The following is a 22,084-nucleotide window of genomic DNA, read 5'->3' as shown; positions in this document are numbered from 1 at the left end:
GACAACTTTGCCCAAAGAAAGACAGAGCAAGGGAGAGCGACTCTGCAATACAGCACATTCCCAGCAGGTGGCATCAGCTTCCTGCACATTCTCCCAAGCCCACTGTCACTACCATCAGAAAGGAAACATTCCTGGATTTAGGAGTGAGCAACAGTATATCTCTTGTTCCCCCTTCCCTCTGTGACAGCCCCTCCCTACCTACTAAATTCTCCGCTAGCAGCAACACCCAGACAGAAAGCAAACCCCCCGAACACAGGGGTTAACCAGATCCTTCCCCATCCGGGAGAGCCAGATGTTTGAAAATTCTACCCCCGTCTCAGGCAGCCATGGGCAGAACGATGCCTTAGCAATTTCCTCCAACCAGCATCTGGCCGGTCAATACCTGCAGCCGCCGGCAGGGTGACCAAGCGCTGCCTGCAGGAATGAGGGGCAGCAGCTTTTTCTGGCAAAACACACGGCGCGACTATTAAGTATGAGATAATTGTGAGGGGAAATATGACCGGCGCTGGCGTCTTTTAATATACCTAGCACTTTATCTGTATTGATCTGCCTCTGCTGGAGAGGAAATGCAGAGTTTATCTACCTGTCTGTGCAATCAAGTGTGTGGCCGGACCTATTGGCAAATTACAGGAGTCCCGTCAGGATCTTGCCTTTTAGGTTCTAATTTCCGTACACACGGCAAACACGAATAATCAGCGAAGTTAATCAGCACTTGATCTCCCAGGTGCGGCGTGTGTCCAATATCCTGACACCCTAACGACAGGCAGGCAAGAGGAATTCCCAGCCTTTGCAGGGAGAAAGCTCAACAGTGCAAATCACTGAGGAGTCAGGGAGAGGGGCCATGGGTGCCTTAGGGCCAGGGGAGACATCAACGTTAGAAAGATGTGACTAAGCAGTTCTAAAAGCTACGTGAGGGCCAGTTCTTTCTTCTTCTTTTTTAAAAATATATTTTTATTGATTTCAGAGAGGAAGGGAGAGGGGGAGAGAGAGAGAGAGAGAGAGAGAGAGAGAGAGAGAAACATCAAAGATGAGAATCATTGATCGGCTGCCTCCTGCATGCAACCTGGGCATGTGCCCTTGACCGGAATCGAACCTGGGACCCTGCAGTCTGCAGGCCGACACTCTATCAAACTGGCTAGGGCTCGGGCCAGCTCTGATGCCAGCTAGGGTGGGGTGAGCGCTCTCGGGACATACTGTATAAACCCACTTACTCATAGAACGTGGTCCATCCCGTCTCGTCGCTCTTGGTGGCGAGGAGGCCAGTGTTCCCGTCGTAGGTCATGAGGCCAAGCTCCAGGGTCTGCGTGGCCACGACTTTGAGGCCCCCGTTGGTGCCCACGGTGAGCGTGATGATCTGGTTGTCGGGCATGAGCAGGTGGCGGGCCACGCCGCTGCTGTCCCGCCGGATCTTCAGGGAGTTCCCGCTGTTGTCGACGAGCTCCGTGACGTCGTTGTCCGCGCTGTAGGTGAAGTTGTACAGGTGCTCCCCGGTGACCAGGCTCACCGTGTGCTGGTGGATGCCGTCGGCGTTGAAGACGTACAGCTCCTGCTCCCCGGGGGAGGCGGCCTCGTACTGGTTGAAGGCGTTCAGCACGGGCTTGTTCTTGCTGACCGCCCTGATGCGGATGTTGCCCAGGTCCGCGATGTAGATGGTGCCGTCGGGCGCCACGGCCAAGGAGGACGGGGCGTTGAGGATGGCGTCCGTGGCGTAGGCGTCGTCTCCCGAGTAGCAGTTGCAGTTGACGTCGTTCTTGCAGTCGCAGTCCGAGGCCGCGCCCGCCAGCAGGCAGATCTCGCCGTTGGTGGTCACCTGGCGCAGGCGGTTGATCTTCTTCTCGTCCGTCTCGGTGATGTAGAGGACGCCGGTGTGGGAGATGGCGATGGCGCTGGCCGACTCCAGAGCCGAGTGAATGGCTAGCTTGCTGAGCGAGTAGTCGATGCCCGGGACCTGGCAGTGCATGGGGCGCCCCGCGATGATGCTCACCTGGTGGTTCTCCGTGATGCGGAGGATGACGTTGTTTTCCAGGACGTACAGGGAGTTGTCCATGGGGTTGACGGCAAGGTCCGTGGGCCACTCCAGGCGGACCTGTGGGTGACACGGCGTCTGATTAAAGAACAGCGTCTAACGTGCCTGGTGTTTACCTGTGTCGGACACTGGTGTTGTTTTTTTAAAAAATATTTTTGATTTCAGAGAAGAAGGGACACAGAGAGAGAGAGGTAGAAACATCAATGATGAGAAAGAATCATTGATAGGCTGCCTCCTGCATGCCCCCTATTGGGGATCGAGCCTACAATCCATGCATGTGCCCTTGACCGGAATCAAACCCAGGACCCTTCAGTCCACCAGGCTGACACTCTACCCACTGAGCCAAACCGGCTAGGGCCACTCATGTTGGTTTTATGCAGCTGGGGAAAAGGACTTGTTACTAACACCCTGGATGGAGACCCCCCCGTCATCAACCCCTTGCCCACTGCCCATGATGACATACACGACAGAGAAGAAGAGACTGTGTAACACACATCTTTTACTGCATTGTCAGCTGTGGCTAGAGCAGGTCACTAGCTCTCCCAGGATGCTCTTCTCAGCCCCAGGTGTTTGGACCCGGGTCAGAGTCGTCATACACGACTGTACCGGTTGTCCACTGCTCAAGGGGCTAATGGGTCCCAGCCCATATCCTGCTCACCGAGCCATGGGCCGGAGGAGGCTATGTTCATGTTAAGACGACCCCTTTATCTAATTCACAGAAAGAAGCTGTGTGGTTTGGAATGTGGCCCTGACTCAAGGGCAGCCCCTGCCCAGGCTGGCCAGCAAATTACAACTCGGGTGTTTGCTTGAAAAATTGAACTGGACAGTCCTGGCCGGTGTGGCTCAGTTGGTTGAGGCTCATCCCATGCACCAAGAGGTTGCTGGTTCGATTCCTGGTCAGGGCACATGCCTGGGTTGCTTCCTTGATCCCCAGTTGGGGCTGTGCAGGAGGCAGCCAATAAATGCTTCTCTCTCATCCATGTTTCATTTTCTCCCTCTCCCTTCCTCTCTTCTCTCTCTCTCTCTCAAAATCAATAAAAACATTAAAAAAAGAAAAAAGAAAAAAAATGAACTGGACAAAACACATTTCTTCTCTGCAGAATTTGAAATGAAAATGTCAGTAGGAAGTTGTCAGTTTGTTGTAGAATTGAGCTGAAATTAATGAGGTTGACCGAGGGTTGAAAAGGCCCCTGTAGGGTCAACATCTACGCCAGGTTGTTTGGAAGCCATAGGATCCAGTCCAGTTTCCTGGGCTGTCCAGCTGCGCGAGCCTGTGCTCTCTGCCGCAGCAAGAGCCCGGACTAAAGAATATCACTTGGGGGCATCGTGTAGAGGGCTCTGCTCCAGCTATGACTGCACAAAATAAAGGTTTATGTAGTGAGGATGCAATCATTGCAGATTAACGGGGAAGTTCTGATGGACGTATAACACTGCACGGTACATTCTCAAACCTGTAATAATGATGGAGAAGAGAGGCAATTACAGAGGAACTCCTACCCTGTAATCTGCCATGGCTGCAGTAGGCACCAGCTCCACTTTTCTGAGCAGAATTTCTCTCTCTCTCTCTCTCTCTCTCTCTCTCTCTCTCTCTCTCTCACACACACACACACATCCTACCTGACATTTCCCAGTCTGTCTTGCTGCCTAGTTCATCTCAAGCCTTTTACAAACACACCTGTGATCTCTACCTATATCTCCTCCTTCCCACTCCACTCAGACAGGTTGCTGGTGAGAACTTCAGGCCAAGAACCAGGTGTGGCTTAGTTAGTGATGAGAAATAGAGAGAGAGTCCTACCTGGGCCACGTCCATGCTGGAGTCACAGCTCAGTGGCCGGACGGCCGTGAGGTCATTGGAGCCCAGCAGGGTGGAGATGATTCCATTCTGGTCGACCTTCCGGATCATGGTGGCATCCACGAAGTACATGAGGCCATTCTTGTCCACTGCGATCCCTGAGCAAGACAAACGGGGGGAGTGCGTCTCTCGGCAAGGAGCAGGGCTTGCGGGGTGAAGGTGGGGATGCCCTACTGGGCCTTCTCTTCTGGGACCTTACTGAGAGGTTATTACACGCAGAGCAGTGGTGCTCCACCTTCTAAGGTGACCCCCTTTCTCATGAGCACTGCGCTGAGATCTGCATAATTCCTGGGGTGCTGGCTGTATCATCACTGAACTGCATGCAGAACAAACCTTGGGCTGCAAATGAACCAAGGCTGCAAATGAATGGACGGGGAAATAACGTTGCATCTGTTCTTTTTTGGAAAGAAGTTATTTCCCAAGTTCCTTGCTTGAAAAATTATTGGTGGTAAATTACTTGACTACCCTTCACGACTGATTGCAACACTGAGGTTGAGAAATAATGATTCTTGCAGCCACACACTCCCCATTCAGAGCATAACCTCCAGGAAGCATTCCCCACGAAGCCCTGACTTCACCCAGCACATCAGCACCTTGGGGGAATGCAGGTCCCAGGACCACCCTCCCCTCTAAGGCACAGACAGAGGCTTCTAATTCTTTTGCATCTTTATTCTAATGCCCACACCCAATGCTTCTTACCCGCTGCTTTCATGGTAGCTAAAAATGGTGACAAGAATTGGCCCTTCAAATGATTGTCCTTAACCTTACATATCTATTCCTTTTCAAATAGAGACCCATTAGTTCCAAGAAGCCCTCCCACCAATCCCAGGCCCTTGGAAATGATGCCCACTCTTACTGGGCATTTGTAAAATGTCAGGCGCTGTGCTTCAGACTTCGTGTGCACTATTGTCTAACAGGAGCATCTGGGAGAGGTTGGAGGCCACCCACTGGGCTCTGTGATGTCTGCAGCCCACACAGCTGGACCTCTGGCTCCTTCCCACTCTGTGACTGGCTGCAGTCAGAAATCTCCAGGAGCAACCACTTTCCACTTGTAGCATATGTGGGTGCTGAAGTTTACTTCAAATAAAATAAATACATTAAAAAAAAAGACACTCCCCCACACACCACAGCAATCGATCAGAGTTAAGCCTCCTAGGGAAAGCTGTGCTTAGGCGTGCCCGGGCTCAGCTGAGTTCCAACAAGGAGAAAGCCACGCTCGTGGCTAGCTCTCTCTCTGGGGCGGGCTTTCTTGCTCTGCAGGCGTTACCTCGAGGGCTCATGAGGGTTGCATCCACAGCCTTCCCTCCGTCCCCGCAGCGGGCCTCGTCAAAGGGCAAGCATTGCTCTCCAGTCCCTGCCACGACCTCCGAGTTCCCGGCCAGGTCTTTAGCTCCGCTCAGGGACTTGACTCGGTAGATGCGCCGACTGTTGGTGTCAGACACGTAGAGAGAGCCCGACACGGGGTCTACTGCCAAGTAGTACTTGTGTGCTGGGTTGTTGCTTTAGTGGGAGAAACACAGAGAGAAATGGGAAGGGGGTGACGCAGCTGGCCTGCTCGACTGAAGAGATGACAAAAATCCTAGCAAGACTGTAACCATCGCCAATGTCTTTCCACTTTAGTGAACTGGAAAGAATCTACCATATTAACTTAGTGCTCTAACACACCATGGTTTTTAGCTACTTCTAATTGGGCTTAACCTGCTCCTGGTATCAGAGAATCCATCGCTTCCCATCATGCTGGAGTACCATTGCTTCATTTAGCCGATGCGAAAGACCCCACTCTGGTCCTGCCTTTGTGTGTGTGTTTTGTGTGTCAGCCTCCTTGATCCCTCTGTGGGTTTAACATGTTCTCAAGGGGGTCTAGGGACACTTCCCTGGGACAATGTTCTCTTTTTAATCCGTGCCTCCCCAGTGCCTCCGAGGTACTGGATCATTCATCCCGAAGCTGCTGGGAGTCTTCCTGGTTTTGTAATGGGAGGCGCCCCAGCCCTCAGCCCCAGATCTTCTCTACTAGTTCTCAGTGTGGACATGAATCAAGTTTGCGTGCAGGCGTGTGATGGCTTGCGGATACTACGTCCAGAATCTGAATAACTGGGGTTGGAGATCCAGTTTTTCAATCATGGGTAATAATGAGGTCACAGGTATGGACCAAGATGGGCCAGGGCCCGAAGCCTCCTCAGGAGATAAATACCTCAGGTATGTGGAATGTCTTAGGAAGACATTAAGCCTCAGAGATCTAGACCTCTTTCTCTGATCTCCTATGTGTTATTGACGAGGACAGAGTAAGATTTATAGACTTGGCTCAGGAATGAGTCACAGAAAACTCAAATTCAACTCTGACCCGGCTGGTGACTTTAGGTAAGTTTTCTGGGTCTGCTGGGTCCTAGATTCCTTGTCATGAAGAAACCAAATCAGGCCACTCTCATGTTCCTTTTGGCTCAAACCCTACAGCTTCTTCCCTTTGCACTGTCTGTTGCTGGCTGGAGGTGGAGACCAGAATGGGTGCTCATGCCCCTCCCGTGCTGGCTACTAAAATCACTGCCTCCGGGATGCAAGCAGTGAACGCTTCTTGGCCCTAGTGTGATAGATGAGGTTTTGGTGCCTTATGCCTAAAATGAACACAGAGTTTTTTTTTCTTTTTAAAGTTATTTTTCAACTGCAGTTTGGCATTATGGGAAGGGAGGAGCTGGGCGAGGTGAAGGGTGGGCGAGGGCGGTGACAGTGTTGGATGCATGTGTCCTGTAGACACCAGCTAGTAAACGACTAATTAAAACACCACCGTTTGGGTTCTTCCCTGATTTAAGGAAGAAAAGAAGAAGGAAGCTATTTTTAGGAACAATCTGTGAAGCGAGACCATCTTTAATTCCAGCTTCTCCTCAGGCTGCTATGAAGACACATAATTGAACTAGAAGTCAAGGTCTTTCTAAAATTCCAGCCTAGATAACTAGTCTGGAAGGGAAGGCTACCCGGATCCCGTCCTTTCTCTTTCTCTTTCCTTTTTTTTTTTTTTTTTTTGGTTATTACGTCTTTAGAGAATATCCATATATACAAAACAAAGGAGGGCAGAAAGGGAGACATTTGTGCCACTTTTAATTAGACGCTGTACTTTGTTACTGAGTGGACAGTAGCTGGCGTGGCCAGCAGAAGGATTGGGGGTTTGCACATCTGTGCCTATCTGTGAGCTAGATTAATTAATTCTGGGCTTTCTAGGGAGCCTGACTCAGGCTTTCACCATCTCTGGCAGCGAGCAGACAGTTGCGGGTGTGGGGCCAGTTCTTGCTGGGGCCCACTCTTCCCCATGACCTCTTGCTCATTCCCACCAGGAGTCTTGCAGGAAAGCTCAGCTGGGTGCACAGACATCCCTCTACGTCTGTGGCGAGGGCGAAGGGCCAGTGGGGTGAGTTTGAAGGGGGATGCCCCTCCAGGGTGTTGCTGCTGCTTTTATTATTTGACCCATTGGGGTGCCTATGACCAGCCAATTTGGGGGTGCCTGAGAAGAAGGCAGAGGACTCCCCCGATGCCTTACAGCTTTCCCACTGACTGGGATGATTGTGGGTATCTGGACTTCACCCTTTGGCTAATTTTGACCTAACATCATGAAGCACATTTCATTTTAAGGCGTGAGGGAGAGGCATGTCTCTCGAGTATTAAAATACATTTCCCTTGAGTATTAAAAAAGCTTTGTTTTTTCTCTTCTCCCAAGTAAAAGTAAGATCATTTTCTTCCAGAAAGCTCATGCTACATCCATTTCAGTGCACCCTGGACTTGTCCTAACTTTGTAAAAGGAAGCTCCCCAGAGCCGTAAGCACACATGTGTGTTGGTATCAGTATGATTTTTAAATGCTAACCTTGGAGCGATTGAATGACAAAGGCTATTGAGATAAAAAGTGCTTGGTCTATACCCTTCATACTACTTAAAAAGTGACTGAACTCCATGAAAATCCCCAATGCATCCAACTCTTGGATTCATTGTGACCAACAGATTGACAATTAACTTGTTTTTTTGTTTTTTTTTAAAATGACCATTTATCCAGGGGGAAAAATCATTAATGAGTTGAAAATGAGTTTTTGACCCGTTTCCAGTTCATTAAAGCTTTTGTGAACCCAGTCCAGCATTTACAAAAGCCAGAAGTTTGCCTCAACTGTTTAGCCCAATTACGGACCACACTGAGCAGTTGGGATAAAAGTTCGCTGAGGGTTCATTATCTTGCTTTTGCATCTCCCGGAAATTCTAATTACTGTCAACTTATTTGGTTGCTTTTTCACTGCATTTCATAATTGCCAAAGCTTATCATATCTACAACACACAATCAGCACATAAAAAAGTGACTATATTTGGTACATAAAAATATACAACATTACATAAGAAACACGAAACAGAAAGCAAAGACAAGGAAGCAAACAAACCATATCAAATTATACAGGAAAGAGTTTTTCGTCTTACCTATGTTTAAACTCTTTATTTCTTTATAGAAAGAAAACAGAAGGAAAAAGAACAAACAGTTAGCTGAAGAACTTATGATAAAACAAACATCACATTTCTGTTTATTTATTTTTTTTAAATAAAGGGACCGAAAGTAGGCAGTCTTTTTCTCCCCCCCTTCTAGCTGACAGCTTCTGGCTCAATTTCCTGGGAAGCCCCGTGATTTGGAATTCTTCCTGGCCATTGGACAATCTAGGCAAGAATGCTTGAATTCCTGGACCAGCAATGTGGCTGTGGCACAGGTGGCAATAGGTGAGACAGGTCTTATGGCCAATGGAGGGATGGCAAGCAGGTGACCTCTTGCATGCCAACACCTGCTGATGGGTGATGGCTGAGGCGGGACAGGAGCAGAAAGATTCTGAAGCCAAATTCAAGTTTAGCTATAAAGAGCACCGTGACTCATCTGTAACATCTGCCCCGGGTGTGGGGGGGATTCTGGTGCCACTTGGGCCACCTACTTGCCATGGGTGCATGACAGGGTAGAGTCAGTACCACCCAGGAGAAAGTCCCTGCCCACACCCAATTGTAGTTTGGCAAACACTGTCAAACCCTGAGAATCACAACCATTTCCTATGCCGGCTCCCTGCCACCTTCCCTCTCCCCAGCCAGCGATCTTTTTAAATGAAATTCGTAGGTAATCAGATCCTATTGTCATTGGAGCCAAAGACCTTTCCTTTTTGGAAAACTGGTAAAAGTTCTGCTGTTTGTTTTTTTTCTCTTAAGAACAAAAAGACATGGCAATTTCAACAGGAAAGTGGCCGGAAGTTAACCACATTAGAGAGAAAAAAAGAGAGATGCTGGGCCCCCAAGGAAAGAGAACTGCTCCCCATTTCTGAGGCCTCTGGGCTAAAGTGGAAGGAGCCCCACCCCACTTTTGCTTCGGGCTGAGGGAGGAGACTTCAGGGAAAGAACAAAGAGGGTTTGAGGCCCGACTCCTGCTCACAGGCTGCTCAGGCCTCTGCTGGGGGCCATCATTAGTGGTGGGTTTGCACAGGGATTACATTTTTATATTTTATTCCAATGTGTTAGTTTTTGCAAAAAAAAAAAAAAAAGTTAATTAAATGATGCTGATAACTCCTGAGCTCTGACTGACATGGTGCAATTTGAGATTCATTCTGCAAAGCCTGGTGCGCTGGGGCGGCAGCCGCGAGTCCGCCTGTCTGTTTTATATTGCTTAATGAAAGTGAAATGTTATCTGCCACCAGTGGTAGTCATATTTGGCTCTTAATTATTGCAATATCAATTCCACTTTTTTTTAAAGTCAAGATTTTGTAAAAAGACTGGATGGGATTTGGGTCTGCAGACCTGACCTACTTATTGCCTAAGAACATCTGCTTTAAGTTGATTAAGATGGTATCTCTGTTGGAGGAAGGAGAAGGGCAGGGGTGGGGGACCACGTCACTGAGAGTACAGAGTCTGAATGATCACAGGGACATGAGCTCTGGGGAAAGGCTGAGGTCACTGCTATTCCAGTCCAGGGCCATCAGCAGAGTGGGTGCTTAGCAAGAAACCCAAGTAACAGCATCGTTGGGTCTATGTATCCCTATTTTCAAAGCCCAGGCTTTGTGTCCGTGGCCTCAATAATACCAAGCTTTTAGGCTTATGCTTTGAGGAAAAAGTGGTGTCTCAGGTTCAAGAATGGAGCTGGATTAGCTCTTCACACGTGGAGTCTCAATGACTCCCCTGCGGACCTTCAGAGTCTCTCCGAGTGTTCTCAGCTTGCCTTGCAGAGTGCTCATCAGGCTGTCTTGTGATTTATGTGTGTGTGTGCTTATCTTTGTTGTGAACAGAAGAAGTAAATATGGACATGACTTATTCCCATGCTGCTGATTTTTAGGAAGGAGTCCTGGAGAGAGGTAGACCGGGCAAATGGGTTCTTGAGTGATGGAGAGCGGGAATGAGGCTGGGTAGACGCTGCCTTGGGCTGGTTCCAACCCCTCATATTCTACCCAGAATCACAAAGCTGCAGTCAGCTGCTGTCTTTCTTTTTTTCCCCTTTTTATAAAATAATTTATCTTTATTGTTGAAAGTATTACAGATGTCCCCTTTGTTTATTTTTCTCATTAACCACCGCCCCATCCTGCACCCACCCCTCCCAGGCCTTCTGTGTCCATGGGCTATGCAGCTGTTGTCTCTTTCTATCCCAACTCGCTCCGTGCCACAGAAGAGGTTGGAGTTGGAATGGCCACATTTTTTGTTTGTTTGTTTTAGTTATAACTAAACAAAAGTGAGTTGGGACACACTTCGTTTACTTTTAGGGGGATGTGCTTATGTGGTTGCTATGTCCTCCTTTCACCGTCTTGTTAGGTTATTGCTAGACAGGCTGGTTTGGAAGGACTGTCAGGAATGCCCCTCCCCTGTTGAGCTAATTCACCTCCCACCATGACAGGAAGTGCCACGCCCAGGGTAGAAGTCACACTGCACTATTACCAGGACATCAGTGACAAACTGGCTGATGAGTGTCGGTCCAAAAAGTATTTAGATTTTTCACTGCACACAAAAACCTGAAATGCCCAGAAATACTATGAAAGAAGCTTGCTGAAGTTTTCCCAACACTGACAATTCTAACAATTTTCATGACATCACCCGTAATCAATCGTGAACATCAAAGAAAAACGTCTAATGTATCAGTAATCCAAAGCAACTTTTGACCAGCTATACCGAAGGCAAGACTGAATCTCTCTCTACTCCTTTTATAGATAATGACGTTACAAAGTCATTGTCTTATTAAGAGACAATCAAAGAGGATGCAGTCAAAAAGTGTAGGCAAACAAGTATCCTGGACGTGTAAGAGTAGTTAATTAATAAAAAAATTTAGGTTATTTGTCTGGATTTTGTGATGTTTGGAGTACCGTATTTTCCGGCGTATAAGACGACTTTTTAATCCAGGAAAATCTTCTATACGCCCAGTCGTCTTATACGCTGGAAAATACGGTAATTGTCAGCTTTACAAAATCTGCAGTTGCTCTGGTTTCTTTTCTCATCCTAAATAATTTCAGTTTCATTCCGAAATTGCACGAAACCTAGATCTGTCTTTGGTAAAAGAGCTTTGAAAACAGAGCCAAGAACAGTCCAGAGTTTTATGGTGATATTGTTGTTACTGCTATTCTGGGTGCTGTGTTATATTTGGTCTCCTGACCTCCGTGTTTATACCCTGACTACACAGGGAAAGTGTCTGCTCTCTAACTACAACCAGCTTCCTCCTGAACATCCTGCGTTGGCATCAAGCAGGGTCTGTTCTGGTAGAAACTCTCAGGCGAAGCTTATCTTGGCCTGGTGAGGCATTTTCCAATTTCTGAGGCCCGTGCCCTCCTTCCTAGGCTCCCTTTTTCTCACGTTCTTCCCTCTCCAGCACTGACACCCCTGAGCCGGACATTCCCCCCCTGAAGAGCTTCCCCAATGCAATGATGCCGTGGAGTCACCCCAACAGCACCATCAGAATCTCAGCACGGGAAGTGTTTTAGTTGGAAAAAAAACATATTAAGTATCATAATATAACTTTATATTTGGGAAATTAAAAAAATAGACTTTAAAATATTATGGAAAGTGCAAGAGACTTATGTTTGCCCAAGGGGCCATATTAAGAAAAGGCATCCCATCGCTTATCAGTTATTGCCTTATATTGGGGTCCAATTCCTACGATAGTCTCAAATTGGGGGGTGGGGGGAAGGAAAGATTTGTCTAGGGTAGAAATTCACCCTAAGATGGTAGTGACTGACATTTATTCTGCTCCACAGGGCTCAGGTTTTCTAGGGAACACCTGGAGAGGGTAATAGTTATAAGAAGGGAAATGGGCTACAACAGGTCATGTCAGGCTTTTGGGGGGAAGTGAATGTTGAAAATGTCTCCAATGCTGGTGGCATTGAAGAAGGCTTTTTTTTTCTAGCATTGGACATTTTCCAGGTGTGTTTTCCATAAGCAAAGGAAGGGAGAAGAACAGCGAGAGCACGATGGGAGCATGTAAATAAAATTGGGATTCAGAGGCGCGGCTCTGGGGTGGGTGAGCGAGAGAGGGATGGGCACTGACTCCTGAAATGGAATCATTCGGCTGCCAGCTCACAGTGAAGAAAAGACATAAGCAAGACAGGTCTCTCCCTCCCTCCTCTCTCCCTCTGAAGGTTACTGTTTTGAAGAGCGGAGATTGACAGCCCTTTGTTTTCAGGTATGTAGTGGGAAGAAAAGAAGAATCAAACCAGTGTTCTTGTAAAAGCTTAACTTCTAATCATCTCTGGATACCTGGCTGATGAAAGCAAGAACACGTCCAAAGGCGGGTAAAAAGGAAAGAAAACAACAAAAACCACATGGCTGTCGAGGGCAATTGGTAGTTCCATGCCCTCCAGCCGTGTCATTGTCACCGCGTGGGTGTGGCATGGCTCTGGGTGGGCCCTTGGCTGGTACCAATACTGTGGCCTCTACAACTCAGAGTGACATGGAACCAAGGGCAAATTCCAACCACGGGGAGGACACCGGTTTGTGTCCGCTTGACCTCAAGCCACAGGTCTTGAGCTGCTGGTGTGGATCAGACACTACTCTAGGCATCAAGGGGCAGAGATACCCAAGCTGCCTGCTCCACAGAAACTCACACACTAGGGCCCTAAGACTTACACAGAAATACCTAAAAAACAAGGCAGTAAACACTGTCAACTTTTGTGGAAAATTAGACAGAAGTGACCCCGACGTGGTTGAGAATTATTTCCACTGAGGAGATCAGGCTTCAAGGAAGAAAGGGCCTTCAAACGGAGCCTTAAAGATGGTCTCGGTGATGAGGTAGAGAGGGTATTGTAAGTAGGCTGAGGGGCAGGAGTCAAGGTTTGGAGGTGGGAATGCAGCTGGCAGGTGCCGATTCAGCGCTGAGCAGGAAGAGCAGCGACAAGGAAGAGGTGGAGGGCGACAAATGCCAGTGAGAAGTGTGACCCTCATGGGAAAGCACAATGCTACCTTCAGCCCCCTGCCTCCTCTCCTGGGTCTCCATGGCCCACAGGAGGCCCGAGAAGAAGAGGGCTCTCCTGGGACAGAAAAGGAAATAAACATCTTGGGAAGGGGACCTACTCGGGGAGCTATAGGAAAAATGGTTTGTCTGGCTGTCAACTTGGCAGGTTGAGTTTATCCAGCCTCTTCCATTTTGCCTCTTTCTTCCTCTCCTTGTTCATCTTTTGGTTATGACACCTATTCACATGAACTCCCCCTTTGTCCTTCTGTGGTGGTGGGTTGCTGGCTCTTCTAGAACACAGCTTGAATTGCCTCACTGCCTGGGTGCCCATCTCAGCCTGGAATGGCTGCTCTTTGAGCTTTGGTTTCATCCCTGTCTGGACCTCAGAGCCCAGCACAGGCACGGCTCACCATCACACTCAGGAAATGTCCACAGGACCACAGAGGTTGCAACCTGCTAGGGGTGGAGCTGCAGTTTTCTCCTTTCTTTTTACTTCTCCAGGGCCTGGCACAGCCTCAGCTCCCAAGAATACTCAGCAGCACTTCCTGTTGCTCAGGTCATTGATCTCTCTCCCAGAAGGGGCCTCAAAGATATTAAAATGCAAGAGCAACCTGTGACTTCATCTAAGTCCTGCGCCTGGGAGCTGAGGCTGCTGCAGAAGGGACCACCATCCCTTTAATTGCTCAGGTCAAAATCCTAGGCATCATGCTTGATCCTTCTCTCTCTCTCTCTCTCTCTCTCTCTCTCTCTCTCTCTCTCTCTCTCCCCAATTCCTTATATCTAATCAATCAACAATTCTGATCAGATTTATCTTGAAAATATGTCCCAGTTAGAATACTTCCCCATCTCCCTTGCTACCACCCTAGTCCATATCACCATCACCCAAGTCCTGGACAACTGCTACTCATGCAAGAGCTCCACTCTTGCAGTCCATTCTCCACACAGTAGCCAGAATTATCTCTAAAAAAATGGAAATCAGATCACATCAACTCCAACCACTTTCTACTTCCACCTCCAATGGTTGTCCATTGCAGTAAGAATGTGATCTACTCTCATCAACATGATAATAAGACCCTGAAGCACCAGTCCCCTCCCTACCTTTCTGACCCCCTCTGAGACACTCTCCCCTGAGCTCCCCACCCTCCCGGCATATTGGACTTTATTCGTCCCTTAAATAAACCAGGTTATCTGCTGATATGAGGGCTTCTGCACAACTTCTCTCTGCCTGGAACCCTTTCCCCCAGATCCTCCCATGGTTGACCTCATCGTTCAGGACCCAGCTCAAATGTCACCTGGTCTGAGAGGTTTTTCTGACCACTTTACCTTATGTAGCTTCCTCATCCCTCCTCCATCCCCACCATAATCGATGTCCCTTAGCCTGTTAGGTTTTCCTTAAAGTATTTAATGCAACTTCAAGTTATTTTTTAGTTGTCCACATGATTTGAAGTTCCATATCAGACCACAAACACAAATACTAGAACTTTGTTGGTTCCTATCTCCTCCCCCCTCTGGCCCCCCCAGCCAGCCAGTCCCAGGTACAGTATACATTCCCCAAGTATCTGTTGAATACATTTCTTCCCTATTTATAGATTTCATCTCTCTCTACTTACAGATCCCTCTCAAGGTTCAATGGCCTGGAATCAACTTCCCTGGGAAGAGAGTTTCCAAGAAACTCTGTTCAGCACAGGGGAGTCTGGGCTTTAGACTTAGCAGCAAGCACTGAATCTACCGGGGAAGGGGGCAGGAGTTGCCTAGCATGGCCTATTCTAAGTCATCCTCAGTCACATCCTAGTGAAAGTGGGAAGATGCAGAGAATTCACAGAGCTCGCACATAGAGCTGCTCAACATAAACGTGTGAACCAGTAAATAATTATTGGTGGTTCTCAGATGTTGACAGGCACTGGAATCTCCTACCGAGTTTGTCAAGGATAAAGGATGCCTTGGCCTCTAGACCGACTGAATTGGTGCCTCTGGGGTTGGGCTCCAGGAATCTGTATTTTTAAAAAGTGCCCATTTAGAAACCACAGAAATGGACCAACAGCTTCGAGCAGTTCTCTCACTGTCTGGTATGTATTAGATTCAGGCCTGGGGGTTTGATAACACACAGCTACCCGGGTCCCAACCCAAACACCAGGACTGACATGGCTTTCCTTGTTTGTAACTAAGGTATTGACAATGGTCTGAAATGCATGCGTGGTGTTTTATAGCTACACAAAGCCTTTCCCCAAATCCTCACTTGAGTCTGGTCCTAGGTTTCGAGCCTCAGCCCATCACAGGGAATGTCTATTTTCTGGAGAAGCCCCAATGCAGCCCCGATTACCCATGGGGCCGTGTGGCCATGGCAGCGAAAGAACAAAAGCAGGCGTCTGTGTGGCCGCTTACCGTAACTCCAAGATGCTGGTCACGTTGCGGGAGGGATAGATGCGCCGGATGTAATTGAAGTCGCCAACGAAGAGACTCCCATCGACGCCCACGGCCAGAGCCACGGGGGCCAGCAGCTTGTTGCCTTCGGCGAGGCCGTTGCAGCTGGGGCAGGAGATGCTGCGGCGGCGGCCGTTGCCCATGATGCTGGTGATGATGGCGGGCTGCTGCGTCAGGAACTGGTTCTCCCCGGTGCCCTTGTGCAGGATGCCTGCGGGGGTACAGAGGTGGCTGTGCAGCCCTGAGGGAGACACTCCGATCGGCCTGCTGAGGGCACGGGACGTGACGTGGGGAAGAGAAACCCTAGGAAACTTCAATCTGATGTCTTCCCTTTGCTGAGAGATGGGGTGGGTAGCCCCCAGGGCTGTGGGATTGGGGAGGATAATATTTGTAGAGATAATTGAAGAATTGTGAGGTACACGAAGGCGGACGGTCTGGGACAACCAGCCCAACATTCTTTGACATTTCAAAAGAGAAGGTGGGAAAACCGGTGAGTATTTGGGCGTTTGATGAAACTGGCCGAGGGGCGGGGAGAGACTACCAATGAAATGGAGAGAGGGTCTGGGAGAGATGAGGCTGTTTGAGGAAGGGAACGTGCTCACATACCGCTCTTCACATTGAGGATGTGATGCTTGTCCAGGGACCAGCCGCCGAGGTTGGACGGGTCCAGCTCGAAGCCCTGCAGGAGGGCGGTCCTCTTCTCCCACAGGATGAGGCTGGGGCAGGTCTCATACTCGAACCCCACCGACACTGGAAGGCGAGAGGGGAGGGCCGGCGGGGACCGGAGAGTTGACTGATTACAGCAGCGCACTCCTTGGGCCCGGGAAACACGCGTTCACCCCAAGACCCAGCCCGCTCCCAAATCCCGCCCCAAGGAGGCGGCTGATTGCTTTTCTCCTCACGATCCCACACGATATTAAATTCAAATTTCAAGCTGAACTCAACCTTGAAACTTTACACAGTCGCGCTCCGTGGGGATGGAAAGACCTTTCCGAAGAGGAGCTGGCTTTCAGAAATGACCCCAGTGACGTGGAGGCAGGAGCTGAATCATTTAAGAACCGATGCAGCTCTCCTTCCGAGATGGACAGGAGAGACCGTGTCCCTCAGCCCGCTGTTCGCGGCGTGCATTTATTAGAGTTGTGTTATTTATTTGCAGTCTCTGGGAGAAAGGCCTACAGAAGCTTAGTAGCTATTTTTATTGATTTCAGAGAAGAAGGGAGAAGGAAAGATAGATAGAAACATCACTGATGAGAGAGAATCATTGATTGGCCGCCTCCTGCACGCCCCACACTGGAGATCCAGCCCACAACCCGGACATGTATCCTTGACTGGAATCGAACCCGGGACTCTTCAGTCTGCAGGCCGATGCTCTATCCACTGAGCCAAACTGGCTAGGCTTAGTGGCTCGTTTATAAGGAGATTGGAAGCAACAGCCTGGCTGAGTGGCGGCACTCGGAATGTTCACTCCGGATTCCAGAGGTGCCGGGCGATGCAGGCACCGGACCCAGCCTGCCAGTTCCAGGGCAAGTCCGTGGGGAACAGAATCCAGAAACTGCAAAACCCCCCATGTTTGCCGCAGGGACAAATGGGAGAGAGAAGCGGGAGATGAAGGGCTTAGTCCTCACTCTGCTCCGGCTCAGACCTCCTCGTGGCTTTCCTTTCCCACGTGGAAAACGGAGTGAGTGAGGCCTTAATTTCTCAGAGAGATGTGGGAAGGAGACATGAGAGAGGACACCAAGAGGCCGTACATTTTTAATTGGAACGCTGCTTTCGAAAGATGAGCCACTGTTATTATTGCGATTCCTACTACATTAAATTCTTAACTGCGTGTGTCACCTTCGGGGATTCTCGCAGCTTCTTTTAAATCCTGAGATATAGGAGTGTCGATAGGAACAGAAGATGCATTTGATCTTTTTTAGAAAAACCATATATTTCCTAGCTTGTCCTCTGAAAATTCCAAGAAACAATGACTGTCCCAGCAGCAGAGAGAATTGCTAGTGCCTGGCTTGTGGCCTTGAAATATGATTTCTCATTAAAAAGAATCAGGGCTCCTTGAAGATATAGCCAGAGCAAGAAATGAACAAGATGAGGCCTGGCCACTTTATCACACCAGATAGAAAGGAAAGATCAAAAATCTACTGGGGTCATGTTGAAAGAATTTGGAAGTCAGTTTGAAGAGGCTTCCAAAGATGGTGCAATCTGAGCATTCGTAAAGAAAATAACTTCCATGGATTGAAACTACTATATTAGAGACAGTTCACTCTAGGAGTTCAGAATGGTATTTTTATTTTTATTTATTTTAAATATATTTTTATTGATTTCAGAGAGGAAGGGAGAGGGAGAGAGAGATAGAAACAACAATGATGAGAGAGAATCATTGATCGGCTGCCTCTTGCACGCCTCCTATTGGGGATTGAGCTTGCAACTCCGGCATGTACCCTTGACCGGAATCGAAGCCAGGACCTTTCAGTATGCAGGCCGATGCTCTTTCCACTGAGCCAGACTGGCTGGGGTCAGAATGGTATTTTTAAAAAAACATGAATTTGCCACCATTAGAGGATGTTAAAGAAACTGACTTATTATACTGAAAACTAGTAAATAAAGAGAAAGAATCAAACATTTATCCTTACTTTCTTATTTGAACTGTATCTCAAATAACCAAGCAGTTAAAGAGAAAGTATCTCTATATGAAAGTATTCTAGCTAATAAAGAAGCAATGCTAGAATTAAAATATTAATTTTTTTGCCATTGCAAATCCTAATGGCCTAATTGATCCAGGCAATAAGCATCAATGTCCTCTAAAATCACTAAAGGAAAGACCAGTTGACAGTTGTCATCTGATGGAGAAGAAAACACCACCTATCAAGTTGTCCTACTTAAAATAAAAAAAAAAAAGAGAATAAAATACCTAGGAACAAATTTAAACAAGGACATGAAAGACCTGCACACTGAAAACTATAGGACACTGATGAAAGAAATTGAAGAAACAAATAAATGAAAAGATATTCTATGCTCATGGATTGAAAGAATTAATATTGTTAAAATGTCCATACTAGTCAAAGCAATTGACTGATTCGATGCAATTCCTATCAAAATACCAAAGGCTTTTTTCACAGAAATAGAACAAACAATCCTAAAACAATCCATAGGAATGTTGAGAAAGAAGAACAACGCCAGAGGCATCATACTCCCTGATTTCAAACTATATTACAAAGTTATAGTAATCAAAACATTATGGTATTAGCAGTAAAAACAGACACATAGGTCAATGGAACAAAATAGAGAGCTCAGAAATAAACCCATGCGTATATGGTCAATTAATCAATGACAAAGCAGCCAAAACTATACCATGGGATAGGACGTACAGTCTCTTTAATAAATGCTGTTGGGAAAACCGGACACCTATCTTACATCATATATAAAAATTAACTCCAAAGAATTAAAGGCTTGAATGTAAACCTAAAACCATAAAACTCCTAACACAAAACATAGGGTGCCATTTACAGTGAAAATGTCTGAGTATGCTGGTTTTTTATTTTGGTAACTTACTACAGTTCTTGGAAATCACAAGCCTGTTTATAAAAAGGAAAACAAAACCAAAAACCAACAACATAGGAATCTGGATTTTAATGAACCCAGATAGCTTTCTACCAGTAGGAAACTATACTGGGTAGGTTGACATTAATCCACAGCCTACAACTCTTCAAAGACTGATAATCACAGGACACTTCCCTTGGGGGGGGGTGTCTTTCATAAGTGTGTGTGTGTGTGTGTGTGTGTGATGTGATCCCCTCAAAGGCAAAGCCTGAGACACAGCACGTGGCTTCCAGCTCCCCCAGCGCCAGTTTCTGATCCTTACGGTGCATTCTGGGTCATTTGCATGTGCTCACTCGAAAGTGACCACCTCTCTCCCCTCTCTTGAATATTCTCCTTGTCCACTACATCCCAGCCTCACTGGCCTCCTCGTTGTCCTCCAAACACACCTCATTCTCCTCTCTTTTTCTGCCAGGATGTCACCTTCTGAGGAGCCTTCCCTGAGCGCTTTCGATAAAAGGCGTTCCCAGTGCACATCACTCCTCCCTGGTACAAATCACTGCTTGATATTTTCTTGTCCAATTTGGGTTTATTATCTCGATCCCCCACTAGCACAGAAGGTCCATGGATGGGACTCTTGCCCGTCTCATGGACCACTGCGTTTCTATCTACTAGAATAGTTCTTGACACATATTAGGAACTCCATAACTATTGGTCAAATTAATACATGATGATATTCAAGCATCAATAGGGGTTTGAAACCCAAACATACCAACAGCGTCAGAGAGTCCGTAGACCCTTTGGCCATACGCATCGGTCTTGTCCCAGATGAAGGTGTAGGCCAGGTTGGAAGAGGCCTGGAATGACTTCTGGAAGAGGTGTCCCTCCACGGCCACCATCAGGTGGACCTTGATGAGGTTCAGGGGCACGGTGGACTGGGTCATGGTGATCTTCAGCAGCGACTTGTAGCCCGCGGTCCGGGAGCTCAGGTAGCGGAGCTTCACGTTGGAACCGGGGAGCTCAATTTCCTCATGAAGGACCTGAGAACACGCGGCACACACACTGCATCAAACGCCCTCCCCAAAGCATCCCGCCCCGTGTGGGGTGCAAGAACCACTTCCCAAGACTGATGAAACGCACCCCCCCCCCCAAAAAAAAAAAAACTTTATCCTACACCATGGAGCGAAGGGGCTGAGGTTATGATTTCTGGATTAATAATTATTCTTGGTCACCGTTGTGTTTCTTTTTAAAAGCCACACGGTTGGCAAAAGATGTAAATAAGAACAGCAGGCTTTATTGCTAGCTGCACGCGAGGAGGCCGCGAGAGGCTGTAATTATATGAACCCGCAACTTCCACTGACAATTGGTATAAAGCAACAGGGAGGCAATAATGTAATATGCCCTCCGTTGCAGCCCCGAGGTAGATCATTAAAGCGCCTCTTATCATGTGTCTCTGTGACTAACAGGAATGAAAAGCGATTTGCAGGTGGATTACACATCTGTATATTGTTTTTATTTTATTAAAAGCGCTGGCGACTGCCAGAGTCTTGCACGGCTATCTGGAAGCATCTCGACCGTCCAGGAGAGATTCGGTCTTCTCTTCAGTGACTACAGATTCTACTGTGTTCCTACTTTTTGCTTCTCCCCTTCCTATTGGTTTCTGGGCCACCCGGGGAGAGACGGGTTGGCCAGCCAGGTTCGGTCAGGGCGGTACTGAAAGTCCTACCCCGGTTCTCGCCCTTCCTACCTGGGTCTCGGGCACGATGGGGTTGTGCTCAGGGGCAGCGCTGAAGAAGGTGGACAGCGGGGAGGAGATGATGATCGGATCTGGCCGGACAAAGCCGCTGAGGTCACAGCTGGGGATGGAGTTCTCCTCGGTCTTCATCACCAGGGTGTCCATGGCGTAAAAGCTGTTCCACGGCAGCCACACGGTGCGCTCCTGGCTCATGAACGGGGCTCGCTCGAAGTGCAGGGTCAAGGAGGCGCCCCCATTGGCGATCAGGTCAAACCTGGAGAGGAGGGAAGTGGGCTCCCTGAGACGGTGAACGCACCCTCAGGCGAGGCAGGTACCCTGAGAGCAGAGGGAGGGGCCGAGCATGCGGGGGTGGGTGGTGGGTGGGGGGGTGGGTGGGGGTAGGGGAGGAAGGAAGAGCCTGGGCCTTGGTGGCCCACGGGCTGGTTGGAACCCAAACTCTTCCACTTACTAATTGAGTGTCTGTGGGCAAGTTACTGACCCTCTCTGAGCCCACGTTTCTTCACCTCTGAGATGGGGATAATTATAGCAACTTCACAGAGTGGCTGAGAGAATGGAATACCGTGATGAGTGCAGAGCAGGGGTAGCTAAACCTGGCCTATCCCCTGTTTTGGTATAAAAAGTCTCATTGGAATACAGCCACGCCCATTCAGTTACTTATCTCTGGAGATGTGTGCTACCAGGGTAGAGCTGAGTAGGTGTAACAAGGAACCGTATGTCATGCAAAGCCTAAGATATTTGCCACCTGGCCCTTTACAGACAGTGTTTCGCCCTCCTGGCATAAAGCACTTAGCATCCTGTGAGGCTCATACACAGTGGAGCTATAGCGATACGATGCCAGGACAGAGAGGGGCATTAAAGCTTCCTTCTCACCCGCTGGGGCTGTTTCCGGGTTTTTGTTTGTTTCAGAGAACCTCAACTTTTTTGAGATACATGGAACATATGACATTATATTGATTTTAAGTGTACAACATGATTTGATATGTGTACAGATTGTGAAATAGTCACCACAATCAGCTTAGCTATCACCCCCACACATAGTTACACAAGTTTTTTTCTTCTGATGAAGACTTCAAAGATCTCTT

The 22,084-nt window shown here is 48.1% G+C and overlaps 1 protein-coding gene across 6 annotated transcripts in view; it reads right to left on the bottom strand.

Moving 5' to 3' along the window:
* The window catches only part of TENM2 (teneurin transmembrane protein 2), a gene marked incomplete at both ends in the record, with an annotated part of 890,113 nt that overhangs the window by 44,620 nt on the left and 823,409 nt on the right, over positions 1–22,084 (bottom strand). For 5 of the 6 annotated variants that reach the window (XM_079771922.1, XM_079771923.1, XM_079771924.1 and 2 more), the window contains 8 exons: positions 1,212–2,086; positions 3,822–3,976; positions 5,146–5,378; positions 8,323–8,343; positions 15,674–15,923; positions 16,319–16,462; positions 20,019–20,286; positions 20,994–21,255. In XM_079771922.1, the coding sequence (XP_079628048.1) occupies positions 1,212–2,086; positions 3,822–3,976; positions 5,146–5,378; positions 8,323–8,343; positions 15,674–15,923; positions 16,319–16,462; positions 20,019–20,286; positions 20,994–21,255 (2,208 nt within the window). The remainder of the gene's footprint in view (positions 1–1,211; positions 2,087–3,821; positions 3,977–5,145; positions 5,379–8,322; positions 8,344–15,673; positions 15,924–16,318; positions 16,463–20,018; positions 20,287–20,993; positions 21,256–22,084) is intronic. The other variant, XM_079771926.1, reaches the window with a different exon arrangement.

This window comes from Cnephaeus nilssonii (assembly GCF_951640355.1).
Source record: "Cnephaeus nilssonii genome assembly, chromosome: 5".
Classification (NCBI taxonomy): Eukaryota; Metazoa; Chordata; class Mammalia; order Chiroptera; family Vespertilionidae; genus Cnephaeus; species Cnephaeus nilssonii.
This window is presented reverse-complemented; position numbering and strand designations above follow the sequence as displayed.